The 17,448-nt window shown below is 41.0% G+C and overlaps 1 protein-coding gene across 1 annotated transcript in view; it reads right to left on the reverse strand.

The window, feature by feature from the left end:
• Positions 1-17,448, reverse strand: part of LOC133623229 (dynein axonemal heavy chain 10-like) — a 57,672-nt gene that overhangs the window by 5,887 nt on the left and 34,337 nt on the right. The window contains exons 51-72 of the mRNA XM_061986349.1: positions 16,910-17,107; positions 16,671-16,832; positions 16,402-16,576; positions 16,099-16,280; positions 15,883-16,019; positions 15,582-15,799; positions 15,234-15,455; positions 14,983-15,130; positions 14,602-14,881; positions 14,297-14,526; positions 13,950-14,223; positions 13,756-13,860; positions 13,531-13,685; positions 13,299-13,453; positions 12,534-12,714; positions 6,163-6,363; positions 5,865-6,074; positions 5,698-5,793; positions 2,822-2,993; positions 2,608-2,739; positions 2,325-2,536; positions 2,035-2,202 (exon numbers count right to left, since the gene is read on the reverse strand). Coding sequence (XP_061842333.1) covers positions 2,035-2,202; positions 2,325-2,536; positions 2,608-2,739; positions 2,822-2,993; positions 5,698-5,793; positions 5,865-6,074; positions 6,163-6,363; positions 12,534-12,714; positions 13,299-13,453; positions 13,531-13,685; positions 13,756-13,860; positions 13,950-14,223; positions 14,297-14,526; positions 14,602-14,881; positions 14,983-15,130; positions 15,234-15,455; positions 15,582-15,799; positions 15,883-16,019; positions 16,099-16,280; positions 16,402-16,576; positions 16,671-16,832; positions 16,910-17,107 — 4,013 coding nt within the window. The remainder of the gene's footprint in view (positions 1-2,034; positions 2,203-2,324; positions 2,537-2,607; positions 2,740-2,821; positions 2,994-5,697; positions 5,794-5,864; positions 6,075-6,162; positions 6,364-12,533; positions 12,715-13,298; positions 13,454-13,530; positions 13,686-13,755; positions 13,861-13,949; positions 14,224-14,296; positions 14,527-14,601; positions 14,882-14,982; positions 15,131-15,233; positions 15,456-15,581; positions 15,800-15,882; positions 16,020-16,098; positions 16,281-16,401; positions 16,577-16,670; positions 16,833-16,909; positions 17,108-17,448) is intronic.

Here is a 17,448-nt window from a genome sequence, read left to right on the forward strand (position 1 = left end):
TGGAATTCTTTCCTATTCTTGCTTGATGTACAGCTTAAGTTGTTCAACAGTCCGGGGGTCTTCGTTGTGGTATTTTAGGCTTCATAATGCGCCACACATTTTCAATGGGAGACAGGTCTGGGCTACAGGCAGGCCAGTCTAGTACCCGCACTCTTTTACTATGAAGCCACGTTGATGTAACACGTGGCTTGGCATTGTGTTGCTGAAATAAGCAGGGGCGTCCATGGTAACGTTGCTTGGATGGCAACATATGTGGCTCCAAAACCTGGATGTACGTTTCAGCATTAATGGCGCCTTCACAGATGTGTAAGTTACCCATGTCTTGGGCACTAATACACCACATCACAGATGCTGGCTTTTCAACTTTGCGCCGATAACAATCCGGATGGTTCTTTTCCTCTTTGGTCCGGAGGACACGACGTCCACAGTTTCCAAAAACAATTTGAAATGTCGACTCGTCAGACCACAGAACACTTTTCCACTTTGTATCAGTCCATCTTAGATGAGCTCAGGCCCAGCGTAGCCGACGGTGTTTCTGGGTGTTGTTGATGAACGGTTTTCGCCTTGCATAGGAGAGTTTTAACTTGCACTTACAGATGTAGCGACCAACTGTAGTTACTGACAGTGGTTTTCTGAAGTGTTCCTCAGCCCATGTGGTGATATCCTTTACACACTGATGTCGCTTGTTGATGTAGTACAGCCTGAGGGATCGAAGGTCACGGGCTTAGCTGCTTACGTGCAGTGATTTCTCCAGATTCTCTGAACCCTTTGATGATATTACGGACCGTAGATGGTGAAATCCCTAAATTCCTTGCAATAGCTGGGTGAGAAAGGTTTTTCTTAAACTGTTCAACAATTTGCTCACGCATTTGTTGACAAAGTGGTGATCCTCGCCCCATCCTTGTTTGTGAATGACTGAGCATTTCATGGAATCTACTTTTATACCCAATCATGGCACCCACCTGTTCCCAATTTGCCTGTTCACCTGTGGGATGTTCCAAATAAGTGTTTGATGAGCATTCCTCAACTTTATCAGTATTTATTGCCACCTTTCCCAACTTCTTTGTCACGTGTTGCTGGCATCAAATTATAAAGTTAATGATTTTTGCAAAACAAAAAAGTTTATCAGCTTAAACATCAAATATGTTGTCTTTGTAGCATATTCAACTGAATATGGGTTGAAAATGATTTGCAAATCATTGTATTTCGTTTATATTTACATCTAACACAATTTCCCAACTCATATGGAAACGCGGTTTGTACATACAGTAACAGAAGTGAAACATAGTGACAGACAAAAAAAATAGTAATAAAACTACATATTGCGCAGTAATATGTATAGATAAATAAAATATAAAATAAAATAAAAAATGCAAACATCTATATTGATGAAAAAAGATCACAGTTATCACACAAGTGCGTTGTAAAGTCTTATGGCTGTGGATAGAAAGTCTTATGCTAAAGGAGCTACTCAGGGCCTCCACAGTTTCGTGCATGGGGTGAGAGGAATTGTATATTATGGATGTCAACTTGGTCAGCAGTGAATGTCAATGCAAAACAAGTTTTCAATCATGCTTTTGTAAAACTTCAATATCGAAACGTCTGAAAAACTACTTCATGAGGGCGTAAACATTTTTTTGTCATATTTGAGAGGTTTTTCAAAATATGGGTGTTTCCATGAACAGTTTCTCATTGCGATATTTAGGTTTTGCGCATTTCTACGGGTAATGGAAACGCAGCTTGAGCCTGCACAAAAATATTACCGGACATACTGCAGAGAAAATCCTAAAACAAGGTTTGTACACTGAAGCAGATGTTTGCCCAGGTGGTGTTTTGTGAATGGAAAGTTTTGCTCAAGGGAGAGTTTTTGTAAATTGAAGTTACACTGTACTGAACTCGCCTTTCTTCACTTAGGGAGGAGGGGGTTCCGATGATTTGATTGAGAGGTTGATCATCTAATCAGACTCCTTCGAATCGAATCATCGACTAATCTAAGACACCCCTAGTAATTACTGTATAAACATTATTGCTCACCCAGAAGTGATACTGCTCAAATCGTCTCTTGAAATGAATCATCCAGTTGCCCAGGGACTTGAGCGTGTCAGGTGCCAACTTCTTCCAAATAGCAGGGATCTGGCCATTGAAAAGGGCTCGAGCGACTTCATCCAGCTCACTGCTCATGCCCACCTCACCAGCCAAGGCCTAAACACACACACACACACACACACACACACACACACACACACACACACACACACACACACACACACACACACACACACAATCAGTACCAAAGTAGGCCTGTGAGAGACAAACCCTCTCACCCTCTGCAGCTCAGCCAGAGATCGCTTCATGCGGGCCACTAGCTTGTTAAAGCGCTCCAGTTCTTGAAGCAAGACCACTGACGTTGGGGAGACCTCAGTGCCAAACTTCTTACGGATAACATCCAGATCAAATATTGCAGGCAGCTTGTTCTGGATGTCCTGGGCCACCTGAGTGATGTACTCGTCCCTGCTGATGCTTCCACCAGACTCACCTGGAACACAGTAGAGTGTCTGAAAAGTGACAAAAACAACTGAAAGAAATGGAAGATGAGAAGTGTCGTACCGGTCTGAGGCTGCAGGTCAATTAAATGCAACCACATGTCTTTAGCTGCCTGTGTGTAGTACCCTATCTCTGCATTGGAATGAAGACCCATCACCTCAGGCGTGTTTGCCAACGGCAGGGACTCGATCTCATCTGTAACCAATAACATGTTGTGAATAATGACTGTCGGACTATTAAAAGTAAAGCAATCTTGAGTGACGCAATTAAACCAGACCAATGTATATTGTCCTGGGTCCATTCGGAGGAACCTTGTAGTCTACATCGTGGCTTTTGAAGAAGTGAAAGCGGCAAAAGTCGTAAAAGAGGAAGTCTCCGAAGTACTCATCCATGTAGACAGTCAAGATCCTGCGGTCAAAGCTATCTATGACCCGTCCACCGTACATCACCTGTGAAACAACGTAGACATTTGAAATACACAGCCAGAACAACAAGTGCTATGATGTACAGTGTTCCTTCGCCATCACGGATTTTAAAGTACCATTGTCTATATTGAGATTTGAGTACTCACTAAAGTTTCATGCTAAAGTTAGGTCTGTTTTAAAGTGTATGACGTGTTTTAAGAGCATACGAAGTGTTTAGAAGTACAAACCCCGTTTCCATATGAGTTGGGAAATTGTGTTAGATGTAAATATAAACGGAATACAATGATTTGCAAATAATTTTCAACCCATATTCAGTTGAATATGCTACAAAGACAGAATATTTGATGTTCAAACTGATAAACTTTTTTTTTTGTTGCAAATAATCATTAACTTTAGAATTTGATGCCAGCAACACGTGACAAAGAAGTTGGGAAAGGTGGCAATAAATACTGATAAAGTTGAGGAATGCTCATCAAACATTTATTTATTTATTATTTGGAACATCCCACAGGTGTGCAGGCTAATTGGGAACGGGTGGGTGCCATGATTGGGTATAAAAACAGCTTCCCAAAAAATGCTCAGTCTTTCACAAGAAAGGATGGGGCGAGGTACACCCCTTTGTCCACAACTGCGTGAGCAAATAGTCAAAAAGTTTAAGCACAACGTTTCTCAAAGGGCAATTGCAAGAAATTTAGGGATTTCAACATCTACGGTCCATAATATCATCAAAAGGTTCAAAGAATCTGGAGAAATCACTCCACGTAAGCGGCATGGCCGTAAACCAACATTGAATGACCGTGACCTTCGATCCCTCAGACGGCACTGTATCAAAAACCGACATCAATCTCTAAAGTATATCACCACATGGGCTCAGGAACACTTCAGAAAACCACTGTCACTAAATACAGTTGGTCACTACATCTGTAAGTGCAAGTTAAAGCTCTGTTATGCAAAGCGAAAGCCATTTATCAACAACATCCAGAAACGCCGCCGGCTTCTCTGGGCCCGAGATCATCTAAGAAGGACTCATGCAAAGTGGAAAAGTGTTTTGTGGTCTGACGAGTCCACATTTCAAATTGTTTTTGGAAATATTCGACATTGTGTCATCCGGACTGTTATCGACGCAAAGTTCAAAAGCCAGCATTTGTGATGGTATGGGGGTGCATTAGTGCCCAAGGCATGGGTAACTTACACATCTGTGAAGGCACCATTAATGCTGAAAGGTACATACAGGTTTTGGAACAACATATGCTGCCGTCTTTTTCATGGACGCCCATGCTTATTTCAGCAAGACAATGCCAAGCCGCATTCAGAACGTATTACAACAGCGTGGCTTCGTAAAAAAAGAGTGCGAGTACTTTCCTGATCCGCCTGCAGTCCAGACCTGTCTCCCATCGAAAATGTGTGGCGCATTATGAAGTGTAAAATACAACAGCGGAGACCCCGGACTGTTGAACGACTGAAGCTCTACATAAAACAAGAATGGGAAAGAATTCCACTTTCAAAGCTTCAACAATTAGTTTCCTCAGTTCCCAATCGTTTACTGAGTGTTGTTAAAAGAAAAGGTGATGTCACACATTGGTGAACATGCCCTTTCCCAACTACTTTGGCACGTGTTGCAGCCATGAAATTCTAAGTTAATTATTATTTGCAAAAAAAAAAATAAAGTTTATGAGTTTGAACATCAAATATCTTGTCTTTGTAGTGCATTCAATTGAATATGGGTTGAAAAGGATTTGCAAATCATTGCATTCCGTTTATATTTACATCTAACACAATTTCCCAACTCATATGGAAACGGGGTTTGTAAAATGGTAAATGGGTTATACTTGTATAGTGCTTTTCTACCTTCAAGGTACTCAAAGCGCTTTGACACTATTTCCACATTCACCCATTCACACACACAGATGGCGGGAGCTGCCATGCAAGGCGCTTACCACGACCCATCAGGAGCAAGGGTGAAGTGTCTTGCTCAAGGACACAACGGATGTAACCAGGTTGGTAGAAGGTGGGGATTGAACCAGGAACCCTCAGGTTGCTGGCACGGCCACTCTCCCAACCGCGCCACGCCGTCCCCAATAAGTGCCAGTGAAAGATGTGTGGAGGGCTAATAAAGACATTGAATGTGTATATTGGGGCTGCAACTCACCATTATTTTAATAGTCGGCTAGTCAGCGATTTTTTTTTCGATTAGTCGACTAGTTAAAACATTATTGTTTATGATCTGCTGTAGATGTTTGAGTTTGATGTTGAGTCTGCGACTTGATTTTAAGTCATTTCTAAAACTTATCATAAATTCAATTGTTACAAAAACACATTTCTGAGAAACAAATGGTATCACATTATTACGCAAAGTACATAACCACAGTGAAATGTAAATTAATTGACTGAAAGTGCAAGATGTCCTTTAAACATGGCATTCAGTGCAAAATGTATTTTATTCAGTTTTGTTATAGTAAGTTAGCCACAATTGTCCATTTAAAGGAATGCAAGTGTAAACATGAACATTCCTGGCGATCTATCAGTTAAAATTCTATTGAGCGACTCATCGACAATCTTTGTCGATGAATTTTAATTATCAACATTGTCGATTATGTCGACTACCTGTTGCAGACCTAGTGTATGATATTAATAATTAATATTAATATGTGTCCAAACTTTCTGGAATCTCACTAACACGTAATGTAATAAATAAGGGAGCACTGTATTCAAATCACACAAAGCTTACCTCGCCAATAAGGTATTTAATACTCCCCCAGGGAATGTTAGTCTCTCGTTGTGAGTGAGATTTGGTCAGGTAGGTGTTCAAAATCTCTAAACACACCTGTTGAGCACAGTTACAACACTGAGGTAAGACTCGATTCAGCCATCCGAATGGCTCTTTGTGCCACTTACCAAGAAGTCAGACTCGCTGAAGTCGTAGGATACGTTCCAGCCAATTTTGCCATACTTGCGCCGCTCTTGCACCACGGCGTGGAAGAAGGACAGCACATAGACCAGGCTGCGAAAGGCTAAGTGCGGGCATCCAGTCATGATGTCACTTGAAATTTTAGAGTAGGTGGCTCTCATGTTGAGCTTCAGACCATTTGGAGGCTCAGTCACCACCTGCAGCATATACACCCAGCATTGTAAAGTGACTATTTCAAAAGCGGTGTTAAAAAGTGTCTATACCAAAAAAGGGCTGACATTTCACCTTTAGAGACTTTTGAAGGATGCCTATTGGAAAGTTGTCAATAGGGTTGGTTGTCACCCAAAGACGAAAGTTTGGGTGGGGCTTGGTAATCATCTCCAAGCATTTCTCCAAATCTTTCAGCCACTTTACCAGCAGGTGGCAGTTCTGTAGCATCAACCACTGACCACGGGCCCCTGCGAGCTCCAGAAGGTGAAGTGCAACCTTTAGAAGGAGGACAAAAAGAACATGCCATCCACTTATCCACTTCCTTTTAAATTAGGTATTGTAATGTATAATTTATTGGTGAGAATAACTTGGTAATTGATTAGATGTTTTCTACTCATCCTGCAATTAATGTATTGGAGGTTTATTTGAGATGTATTTTCATATTATAATAATGCTGGAGCAGACTGTTAACAACAATCAGACCAAAAGGTACTCCAAAAGTAGATACCTTTAAAGGGGAACTGCACTTTTTGGGGAATTTTGCCTATGCTTCACAAACATTATGAAAGACAAAAACACACGTCTTTTTTATTTTTGGATTTTAAAGATGATGAACAACGCTTTCAAGATGCGACTAATGGGAGTCACTGTTGTAGCCTTCAAAACCCTCCATCAACGTTTTATATACACGCTGCAAATCTATATATAATGTAGCAACAGTCACGTTCATAACAATATGTATTATGTACAATGTTTACCGTATTTTGGTCAGTTTAATCACTAGCGGGACTTCCTTCTCTGTTGGATTTATTTCCGTTTCCATAGCAGCGCACATCCGACTTCCGGCATCTACTGTGTGTTTCTACTTCCGCAAACAAAAACGAGAGTGTGATGTAATTACGGCAGACTTGGATAACAAAGACGACTATTTTTGGACAAATGAGGATTCACAACCTTATCTTTTTTAATTTGAATATACAAAAGGAGAATGAACTGCTGCTACATTTTCAATTGTGTTTGGATCATTCCAGCTATCCATCACAGTTATTGGCCAGAGTGCACCTTCCGTGTGGTAAAAAGTATTTTCTGCAATCCAGATTGCACTGAAAGAGGGATTTTGATAGGCCAAAAAAGGTGACACAAATTATACTTGTGTGCTGCACATTCCACAACATAGCAGACAACCGCAGATTGGAGCATGATGCCATAAATGTTGAGGGAAATGAGTACCTCCATGGTGACAGCCGGTAAAACACACAAAATCCTAATTCAAGTAACACAGTCTGCCCCACTTTTGCACTTCTTGACTATGCACTCTTGCCAGATCATCAGCAACACACCCACTAATAGTATGTGTAATGTTTTACTTTGCTAACACTATCTAGCATTTGTTTTTTGGGATATTAGTATCTCAGGCCCTTAGTGCACAGTTTGTATAATCAGACCAAAGCCTGTACAGTAAAGAACTTATGAGGTATGCAATATTAGGACATCATTGGGCAACTTTTCACATATCCATCCATCCATTTTCTACCGCTTGTCCCTTTCGGGGTCACATATGTTGTAATAAAAATGCAATCTAATGGGTTAGATACATTTGCTTACCAGCTCAGATGTCACAAAAATCTTCATAAAATATACTTTTTTTCCCCACAAACTGTGGAGACGTGGCATCCACAAATGCACACAGGTGCATCAACTCACTATTGTATATTTGGAATTACTGTACTGAATGTTTTTTGTAGTAATTTTAGGCAAGTCCTTTGTCCATACCACATTCGCATTAGAGCTCAAGTAAAACATACCGTACCATAGACCGTTCCCTTGACAGAAGGACCGATAATGCATGTACAGTGGTGTTAACTCAGTTCACGCAACAATAAGTACAAACGTAATTCTTGTCAATGAAACCCCCTCCCAGAACTTTCCATAAGACATTACAGTTGCATCTCACTCATTCCTGACATGCGAATGTTAAAGGGGAACTGCACTTTTTTTGGAATTTTGCCTATCGTTCACAATCATTATGAAAGACAAGAACACACATGTCTTTTTTTTGGGAGAGGGGTTTAAAGATGATAAAAAACACTTGGAAGATGCGGGTAATGGGAGTCACCGTTGTAGCCTTCAAAGCCCTCTAAAACAACTTAAAAACCCTCCATCAACATTTTGTATACACACTGCAAGTCTATACATAGTGTAGTAAAAGACACGTACATAACAATATGTAATATGTGCAATATTTACCGTATTTTGATCATTTTAATCATTGCCAGAACTAATTCTTTGGCGCATTTATTTCTGTTTCCATAGCAGCGCACTTCTGACTTTTGGCAACAACCCCTTCCGGATACAAACACGCAAGTGTGTTCTAATCATAGCAGATTCAGTAACAAACAACGAAGACGACTATTTTTGGACAATTAGGGATTCACAACCTTATCTTTTTGAATCTGAATTCATGGAGGATGAACTACTGCTTCTAGAAGCTGGTACGAAGGAAGTGTGAGACGTTGGAACAGATGAAAGTCGAGAGAGTGAGGTGAAAGTGAATTGAAACTGCAAAGTGTGGAACATTAAACCAAGCTATTTTGACATAAGTAGATTGCTTACCTATAATTAACCGGAAAAAACGTCCCTGGCCAGCTGGACCAAACAGACAACTGTCCATCAAGTGAGTCACATTTCATAATAATCATGATACGCACAGCACATCATGCTTGTATTATACATGTAGCATGCGCTGTCTGGCTAACTGTGTACAAGCAAAACATAAAATGTGGGCTAATATTTTACAAATACTGTAATATGATTGTTCCTTTTTTTTCAGTCTGTACAGATTGGTGTCCTATCGCAGTGTTGTTCATTACAAACTCAAACGGGTTTCGTGCTGACGTAGAAGCTAGCTTATCTCTTGCCGTAGTTAGCTCTTGCGGCTAATACTGTAGCACGCCGATGTTTTAGTACGTTAGAAAAAGATTTCCTCAGTGTTCGCTCTGACAATAACAATGCTGCTACAGTTTGGTTATCATACAGATTACGAAACGCAAATTAAGTATTGTTGACGGTTTTTTAATGCATTTTTAAAGTGATTTAGTGGAAGAATTGATTGCTCCCATTAGCTGCATTACTACCCACCAAGAACGAGACGATTTTTATATGTTAGAAAGCAATTTCAGGATTGTGAACTATAGGAACAATTAAAAAAAATAGTGCAGTTCCCCTTTCATACTGTGGAACGGTAAAACAATTGTGTAGTTACAGTGTCCCCTCGATTAACGTGGGAGTTTACCGTATTTTCCGAGCAATAGAGCCCCCGCCGAATTTGAGAAGAAATACATATTTTTACATACCGGGATATTAGCCGCACGAGACTATAAGCCGCAGATATATCTCTCTATGAAGGATTTTGTAAATGTTTATTTCCAAACGGTGTCTGTAACCTGGCAGTAAAACGGCTGATCAAACAAAAGAGAAGTCATCGTCATGGATCCACTAGCTGCGGAGGCTAGCTCTCCAATCAGCTAAACAAACTCAATAACTCCACACCTGACGTTTTGGTGAATTTAAGAAAACGGAAACAATACAAGAAGAATGCCATTGTAAGGTAATAACACAGACACAGACGCTTGTAAACATGTTAGCATATTTGCTAATGCTAACGACGCTAGCTTGATTATGATAGCACTCCTACAGACATCACACATGGCACGGTTTAAGTATGAGTTGTTTTAGTTATACTGTAAAACTTACAAACATAGCTTGAAGTGATGAAAGAAGAATCATTTCAAGCAGAAACACTGTGGACGGTTATACTTTCTGTTCAGGGCACGAAACAGGAAGTGTATTTTCAACACTTATCACTTTCAGTGAGCAAACTTGTCCAAAAGTCAGAGCCATAGCACAAACAATAACACACATTTTCATGTCTCTGTTGGTGTAATACAAAAACTATATGTAAGGGACAAAATGGATGGATGGATGGATGTTGAAAAAAAAACATTATGGCTGTTCGCAAAGAAAAATCCATAAATTAACTGCACCGTTTTATTAGCCACATGTTTTAAAGCGAGGAAAAAAGTAGGGGCTTATAGTACAGAAAATACGATATAAATATATCGTATGCATTTTAGGTTTTTATAAACCCTCCACACTATCAGATAGAAGCTTGTAGCAAAGTTTCCCATTTTTAGCATGGCAATGGGGAGGTTCACCTATTCTCCAATGGTAAGCAGTTTCCTCTGGGGCGTAGGTTACATGCCAGAAGACGGTGCAGAACGTTTGGATGACATCGTAGAGATTCAAATTAGTTCAAATGTTTTCACAAAAATTTTCACAAGCTACAGTACACGGAGCCAAAGCAAAGAGGTGGCTCGATGTAGCTGAGGTAATCAGTTGCCATGACAGAGAACACAGTGCTCTGTGATTGGTCTGCCATCAGCCAATTGTGTGCTGTGCACAACGTTACGTGGGCAAAGGCTTCATTGCTGCATGCGGTAGACGGCTGGTAATATCAAATAGATGTTATAATACATGTATATAAAAAAAAAATCTATTTACAATTTTACCATAATAAGTATTCGCAAAGTGGCGGGGTAACACTGATATAATTGTTTTTGATGCGTTACTCTATCAATCTGTGTCTCTAAAGGTTTTCATTCATCCAGGTCATGGTTATCTCAGGGCATTCAATCGATCGCAACTGGACTGCTTGGTTTGTCTTGGAAGATGTTTCGTCGCTCATTCGAGTAGGCTTCATCAGTCCGTGCTCATAGACTTAGATTGGTCAAATCTAGTCCAGCGGCTGGTGCTAAAACCCCAAATATTTATAGTCCAAAAAACAGGAGAGTGTGCCTGGGCAAGGATGGTTTTACCTTATCGTAGTGAGAAAAACAACTGTTTTAGTGCTAACGAGCAATCCTAACTGCTAAAGCCAACGACAGTCGTTGAAGAATAAATTCCCCTCGTTAGCATTGAGGTATTGTGTGGCAGAACGATTGCTGTGGATCGACTACTACCAGTCCAAAATAGTCGGAATCCCCCGCGTAATCTTTCCATTCAGTTGTAAACAAATGACACAAATGACATTCTGGTCACAGAAGGTGACCAGAATTTCCAACTCCTGTTATTTGTTGGATTCTAAATTGCAGAGTCTTTTAGGAATAGTTGAAAGGGGTTCTACGTGGGAGACAGGTGGTGTCACAGACCACCTCCTCTGTTCAAGGATGGTTTTTCAACCTTGACATAGATGGCTTCCCTCACTCCTCTTTCGTACCATCCGTCCTCCCTGTCCAGAATCTATACATTTTTGTTCTCAAGGAGTGTTGTTTCTACCTGAGGTGCAGGGAGACAGTTGAGTCTTGGCCTGAAGAGTTTGCCCGTCTACGTTGTGCCATATGTTGGTTTAGTGGTTGTTTTGTTTCCCCAATATATGAATCAGTGCAATTATCATTACACCAGATTGTTTTTGTGGGTGTGAGGTGTCCGGTCTTTAGGATGCACCAGTCTCTGTCTCAGGGTGTTGCTTGGTTTGAAGTGTACTGGGATGTTATGTTGGTTAACAATTATTCTGAGTTTCTCAGATAGACATGATACATGTAGAATGACAATATGTTAGCATCTGTCAACTTTTTCCAGCTCATCCACTCTGTTCTTGTTATTTCTGGAACTGGAAGCACTTTCCACAAATGACCAGCTGGGGTGACTACAGGTTTTGATAGCTTCCCTCAAAAGCCTAAGCACTTTCTCTTTGGCCTGTGGGTTTGTACGAACATTATCAGTGCTGTGCTGTAGGGTTCTGATAATGCCCAGTTTGTGTTCCAGTGGGTGGTGTGAGTCAAAAAGTAGGTATTAATCGGTATGTGTGGGTTTTGGGTAAACCCCAATATGGAGGCCCCCGATTTATCCAATGTGGACATCACAGTCCAAAAAAGGCAATTTACTGTCTTTGACATCCTCACGTGTGAACTTGTTATTTTTGTCCACTGAGTTAATGTGCTTGGTTTCTGATTTTCACCCATGTGTCATCTGTACCAATGACATGGTGCTGTTCCCTTAAAATAGCTCACAGCTCTGTTTTCCATGTCCTCCATGTAAAGGTTCGCTACTATTGGGGATACAGGTGATCCCATGGCACAAACCATGTTTTTGTCGGTAAAACGTTGCCATGAATTGAAAAGTATGTAGTGTTAAGGCAAAGTTCCATCAAAAGGCAAATCTGTTCTGGGTTTAGTGTGGATCTATTCTGTAAGGTGCAATCACCTAGCAGATGTTGCCTCAGTCTCTACTGCATTCTGGGTTGGAACAGGGAGGTGATGTCTATCAATCTGTGTATCTGTAATACTTTACCAATCTATAAGAATCTAATAAACCTGTATCCTGAATTGCCATAAACCAAAAAGGACCCTCTACATGTCAGTGTGATATAGAAACTAAATCCTTGGTACCTTCTCCTGGCCTTGACCCATTGCGAGGAACTTGAACTTGCTTCCAAAGCCAGTCCTTTCTGCCAGTTTCATGAGGTCACTACCTGGATCAGAACCAGGGCTTAGGATGAAGACAATGGGGGAGAACGGGGTGCTCTGCTCATGAATTACGTCAAAACTGATCACAGGAGGTTGCACATATCTAAGATAAAAAAGACATGGAGGATTTAAGTCATGATTTTGACACTCATCAGTATAACATTTTTGTTATCTGTTTATAACATTTAATGCACCCATTTTCTTCCGCTTATCCAGGCCACAGGAGCCACAATCTCAGTTAGACTTTCATGTGTCCAACCACCTCCTGCAATTCCACTAGGGAGATTATGAGGCATTACCAGGCCAGCTGTAAGGCTTCATAGTCCCTCCAGTGTGTCAGGGCAGTACCCAAGGAGTCAAAACATCTCACCAGGAAGACATCTGGGATTAAACCAAACTAGATTCCGAGAACACCTAAACAGGATCCTCTCAATGTTCTCAGAGTCCCTCAACAACCATTCACACTCACTCATACTTATGGCCAAAGGGCTTCTAATAGGACAAAATGTGCATGACTTAGATGAATGCGTTTTTGTCTAGACATAGACTGTTTTGAAATTACACTTGTGTGAAATGAGATAATTTTAGCACCGAGAGCATGTTCTAATGCATCTGTGTTTGTGTTGATACGACATAAAGGTGAAAAATTGTTACCTCTCGCCCATAGTGATGGTCAAAAATTGTTACCTCTCGCCCATAGTGACAGTGACGTAATCTGTGATAGCTCTGTAGACTCTATCAACACGGAAACAACGCAGCAGGAGCAGCTTCTGAAAGTCAGTCAGCTTCTCGTCATACTTCATTGGTATAAGAGCCTGTTCTGGTGCATCCAAGTCATACCACTGTGATGAAAAACTGAATTCAGTACAAGGAACCAGATGATATGTATCAAAGTAATAATTAGGTAGCCATAACTTACTGACTGCCATTCTGCGGAATTCCTGCCAACCTCATCAGGTAGAGAACCAAACTGCTCAGGAAAAAGCTCTGATAGTTTTACTATATCTTCCCAGCCAGCATCAGGCAGCCAATTACAAGTCTTTTGACGTGAAGTCTTTTCCAGTGACAGATTACCTTAAAAAATTTAAAATATTTGCTTCTTGTTCACTGATGTAGTGTAGAGTTTCATGATGTGTTATTTCACCTTTGATGAAAAACTCCAACTCCTCCTGAGGTACACGACCTTCCGCCTGCTCAATCTTGATCGTCATGTTGAAGGAGAAGAGCAGCTTGTGTTTTTCAAACAGACCTGAGGATAAACAGAAGACTCTTGTCTCATTCAGTAAACAAATTAGACATGGATACTGCAAATTTTTACGTACGGTACAGGTGCCTTACCTGTGCAACCATAATTATAAACATTGTATGTCAGGCTGTTCATAATGTTATTCAGTCTTTTTGGCAGAGCAGAATTTGCTGGAGATTTACGCAGGGAAAAGTCAAAGACTTCCAGATAGGAGGCGAGAGAATACTGGTACATGCTGTTTACCAGAGCCATTTCTGTCAGTGCAAAGAACAAAACAGCACCACGCTTGGCAGCTGGCCGGTACCCGTTTCTGAGCACATCAATATCCACTGATGTCGTCACAGCCAACTTCAGTTTCTCAAACACCTAATAATCAAACCATGGAAATAATCAAAAAGGTTGACCAACTTAAGTTCTTCTTGGCGTTTAACGAACTGACCTCACTAGATTTGGACTTTGTTTCTTCCAACGTGTAGACCAGCTCAGTGTTATCCAACATGTTCCCTGTGGATGTGGCCAGTTCCCTGAGCAGTGTGTCACCAAGGTTCTTCAGCAGCTTCTTATTGTCACTGGTCTCTTGGATCAAAAACTCACGCTGCTCCTCCAGCTCCTTCTTCTCAAAGCCCATTATGACACTGAGCAATTGGTCCTCCAGACCCTTAAGGGTTACTAAATGGAACACAGACAGATCAGACACTGGACACATTGCACGCAAAAAGTGGTTGTCAAACCAAATGATCTCACCAGTATAATTGATAACCATAGCTTTTCCAAACACAGATGGAGAAAATTTGGGGTTTCCTAGTTTTGTGTTGAGGTAAAGCTTAAAGTTGGGATCATAGTCCACCTCTTTGTCACCCAGCATGATGACCTGCCTGCCTTCTGCTCCTTTGAGATTTTTCTCCAGGACGTTGTCAATGACAGGGTCTATGTACTCATCTACATCTTGGAAAAGGAAGGGGAAGCCATATTTAATGGCCATCTCCAACTGTTTCAGAAAGTCTGGATCATTGAAGGAAGAGATCTATGGACAAAAGGTCATATAAATTGCTACGATTGTTGAAACTCTAATTCTGGGGCGGTTATGTGCAGAAACTTTGCATAAGTGTTCAGTACTTGCTATACCTTTAGGTTATTGCGTGCCTCCTTCTTTTTAATCCAGTTAAGGGCTTGTTGTTGAGGGTCGATACACATGGGGAATCTGCTGCCTCTCGTTGTGAGGATCCCATTCTGCACTGATAGCTCATCTGGAGGCAAACCCTCTGAACCCCACCTGTAATCCAAGGTTTATAAGACAATATAGTTTTCCTTGTGGTCACAGTGATGTCCAGCCAAAATGAAGATAAAAACAGTATAGAAAAGTTACTCTTTCTTACTTGCTGATTTCCACCTCATCAGTTAACAGATTGTCCACTTTGAAAGGCTGGCTCAAGGGAATGCCTCTTTCCTTCACATCCTCAACCCATGTTTCATACACCATCTCATTTCTGAAATCCCAGCTGAAGGCTCCCTCATAGCTCAGGAACGCTGAAGCGATCAGACAGTCACCCAGGAGACGCACACGGCGTTGCTTCAGCTCCTCTAAGTCCTGTGTCCACCTGAAAAGTGCAACCAAATAAATAACGAAATATGTTTTAGCTCCTCTAAGTCCTGTGTCCACCTGAAAAAAGCAACTTAAGAAATAACGAAATAAATATGCTAAAGTTAGTTAGTTGACATCTCACCTCACGTTCTCAGAGCTCAGACCAGAGATAAGTTTGTCAGCAGCTATCAGTCTCCTCTCCATGAGCTCAGCCTCCTCTTGGAGTTTCTGTTTTTCCGCAATAGCAGTTTGATATTTTTCTCCAAGTGCCTTCAACTCCCTCTGGATATCATTAAGCTCAGTCTGAATGAGCTCCAGCTCCTTCTTACTCTGAAAGAAGTTCCTTTCGAGACGCGCCACCTGCAAATATAAGTCACATGTGAATGTTCATTCTGTATTTCCTCTCAAAAGACACTGAAAATGTCTTCGGTAGTTTCACTTACTTTGTCTCTTTTGGGCTTTATCTCCCGAGCAACTTCACAGTAACCCACGACGGCTTCCACAAATTTGAACATTCCTGACCCCGCCTTGCTGATGGATTGCATCTCCTCAAGGGAGGTCCCAAGGTTTTTCAGAAAGCCTATAAAACAGAACTCTCAAATAAATCATCGTAGCAGAGAATTACCATTGCTATCCAATTACTTATGAAGTCTACCCACCTCTGACGGTCTTCACCTGGTTGGGACCAATGGCATCACAGTCCATTTCCATTAGTGAACGCAAGAAGCCAGGATCTGACATCATCGCCTTAGCGGCTTGCCAGTTGATTTCCTTTTTTTTACACAGCACAAGGATACACTCACACACCACCTGCACTTGCTTGGGCGGCTTTGCAAATGATCTGCACAACGAAGCAGAAGTAAAAAGTAGATTGGAGTGCCATTGACATTAATTCTTCAGAAAGAGTGTAGGTCAGTGTTTATTTGGACAATGTATTCCTCAGAGTCAGAGAGAAAGTTGACCTGATCTCAGTGACATCAGATTTATCGAGGTCTTGCAAGGCAATCCGAGCTGCTTCTAATTGTGGCAGAGCTTCAGCCAGGGAAGTTTCTGCTTCTAACTTCTCAACAGCAATCACTTTGTTTTGCTCCTCAATCTCTTTGGCTTTTTCTTCTGCCAGCATTTTCTTCTCCTCAGCTGGAAGGAAGAGTTTGTGTTCATAACAAGTGTTTGGTTAGTTTTTCAACCATTATTTTAAGCTGTTAGGGTCTGAAGATTGGCTTTCACTGACCTACAGTCGTGTTGGAGGCAATCTCCTTCAGCATGATCTCACAAGCTGATGACTTTTCAGCGAGGACCACCTTCTGTTCTGCCAGTTTGATATTTAGCTCATCCAGCTGCACACTGGCTTCCTTCAACTTATCCAACCCCCCCTCGAGGCGTTTGCACTGCGCTAGAACACGCAAACATGTTGTCACTTTTGGAAACTGTTTGGAAATGTGATAATTCAAATATATTCCATCCTTTTACCCAGAATATACTCGTCTTTTTCTTTCAGGAGGCTCGAATAAGTGCTAATAAAGTCCAAGTAGTTCTTTGGAGTGACATAGTTAGCACGTCTAAGTTTCTGCAGGAACAGTATGCTGTATTCTCCCACAGATCGATGGACCATGCAGACATGCGCTATAACAGAGTGAGCATGTTCCCGAGGAATCATTTCACTTTCACCTGTAGATTTGCCAAAAGCACAGCAAAAACATGACATTCAGTTAGAAGTATCAACAAAACAAGCAGTAAGGTAGGCAATCACCCAGTCACCATAACATACCAAAACTCTGTAAACATTATTATAACTCTTTTGTTCCATTATAAAATCCTCCTGATTGAGTAAAAAAAAAATAAGGCTATGGCGTCATTCGTAACACATCAGTCTTCTTTAACGTAACAGTTTTGTGTTTATGCTCAAGGTTTAGGAATGAGTGTGTGAAAATAAATAATGTAAACTGTATTACGTTTTATTTATTTATAAGGTGCAATTAAAGTAACCAAATGAAGGTTTAAATGTGTTT

Source organism: Nerophis lumbriciformis, linkage group LG12 (assembly GCF_033978685.3).
Source record: "Nerophis lumbriciformis linkage group LG12, RoL_Nlum_v2.1, whole genome shotgun sequence".
NCBI lineage: Eukaryota > Metazoa > Chordata > Actinopteri > Syngnathiformes > Syngnathidae > Nerophis > Nerophis lumbriciformis.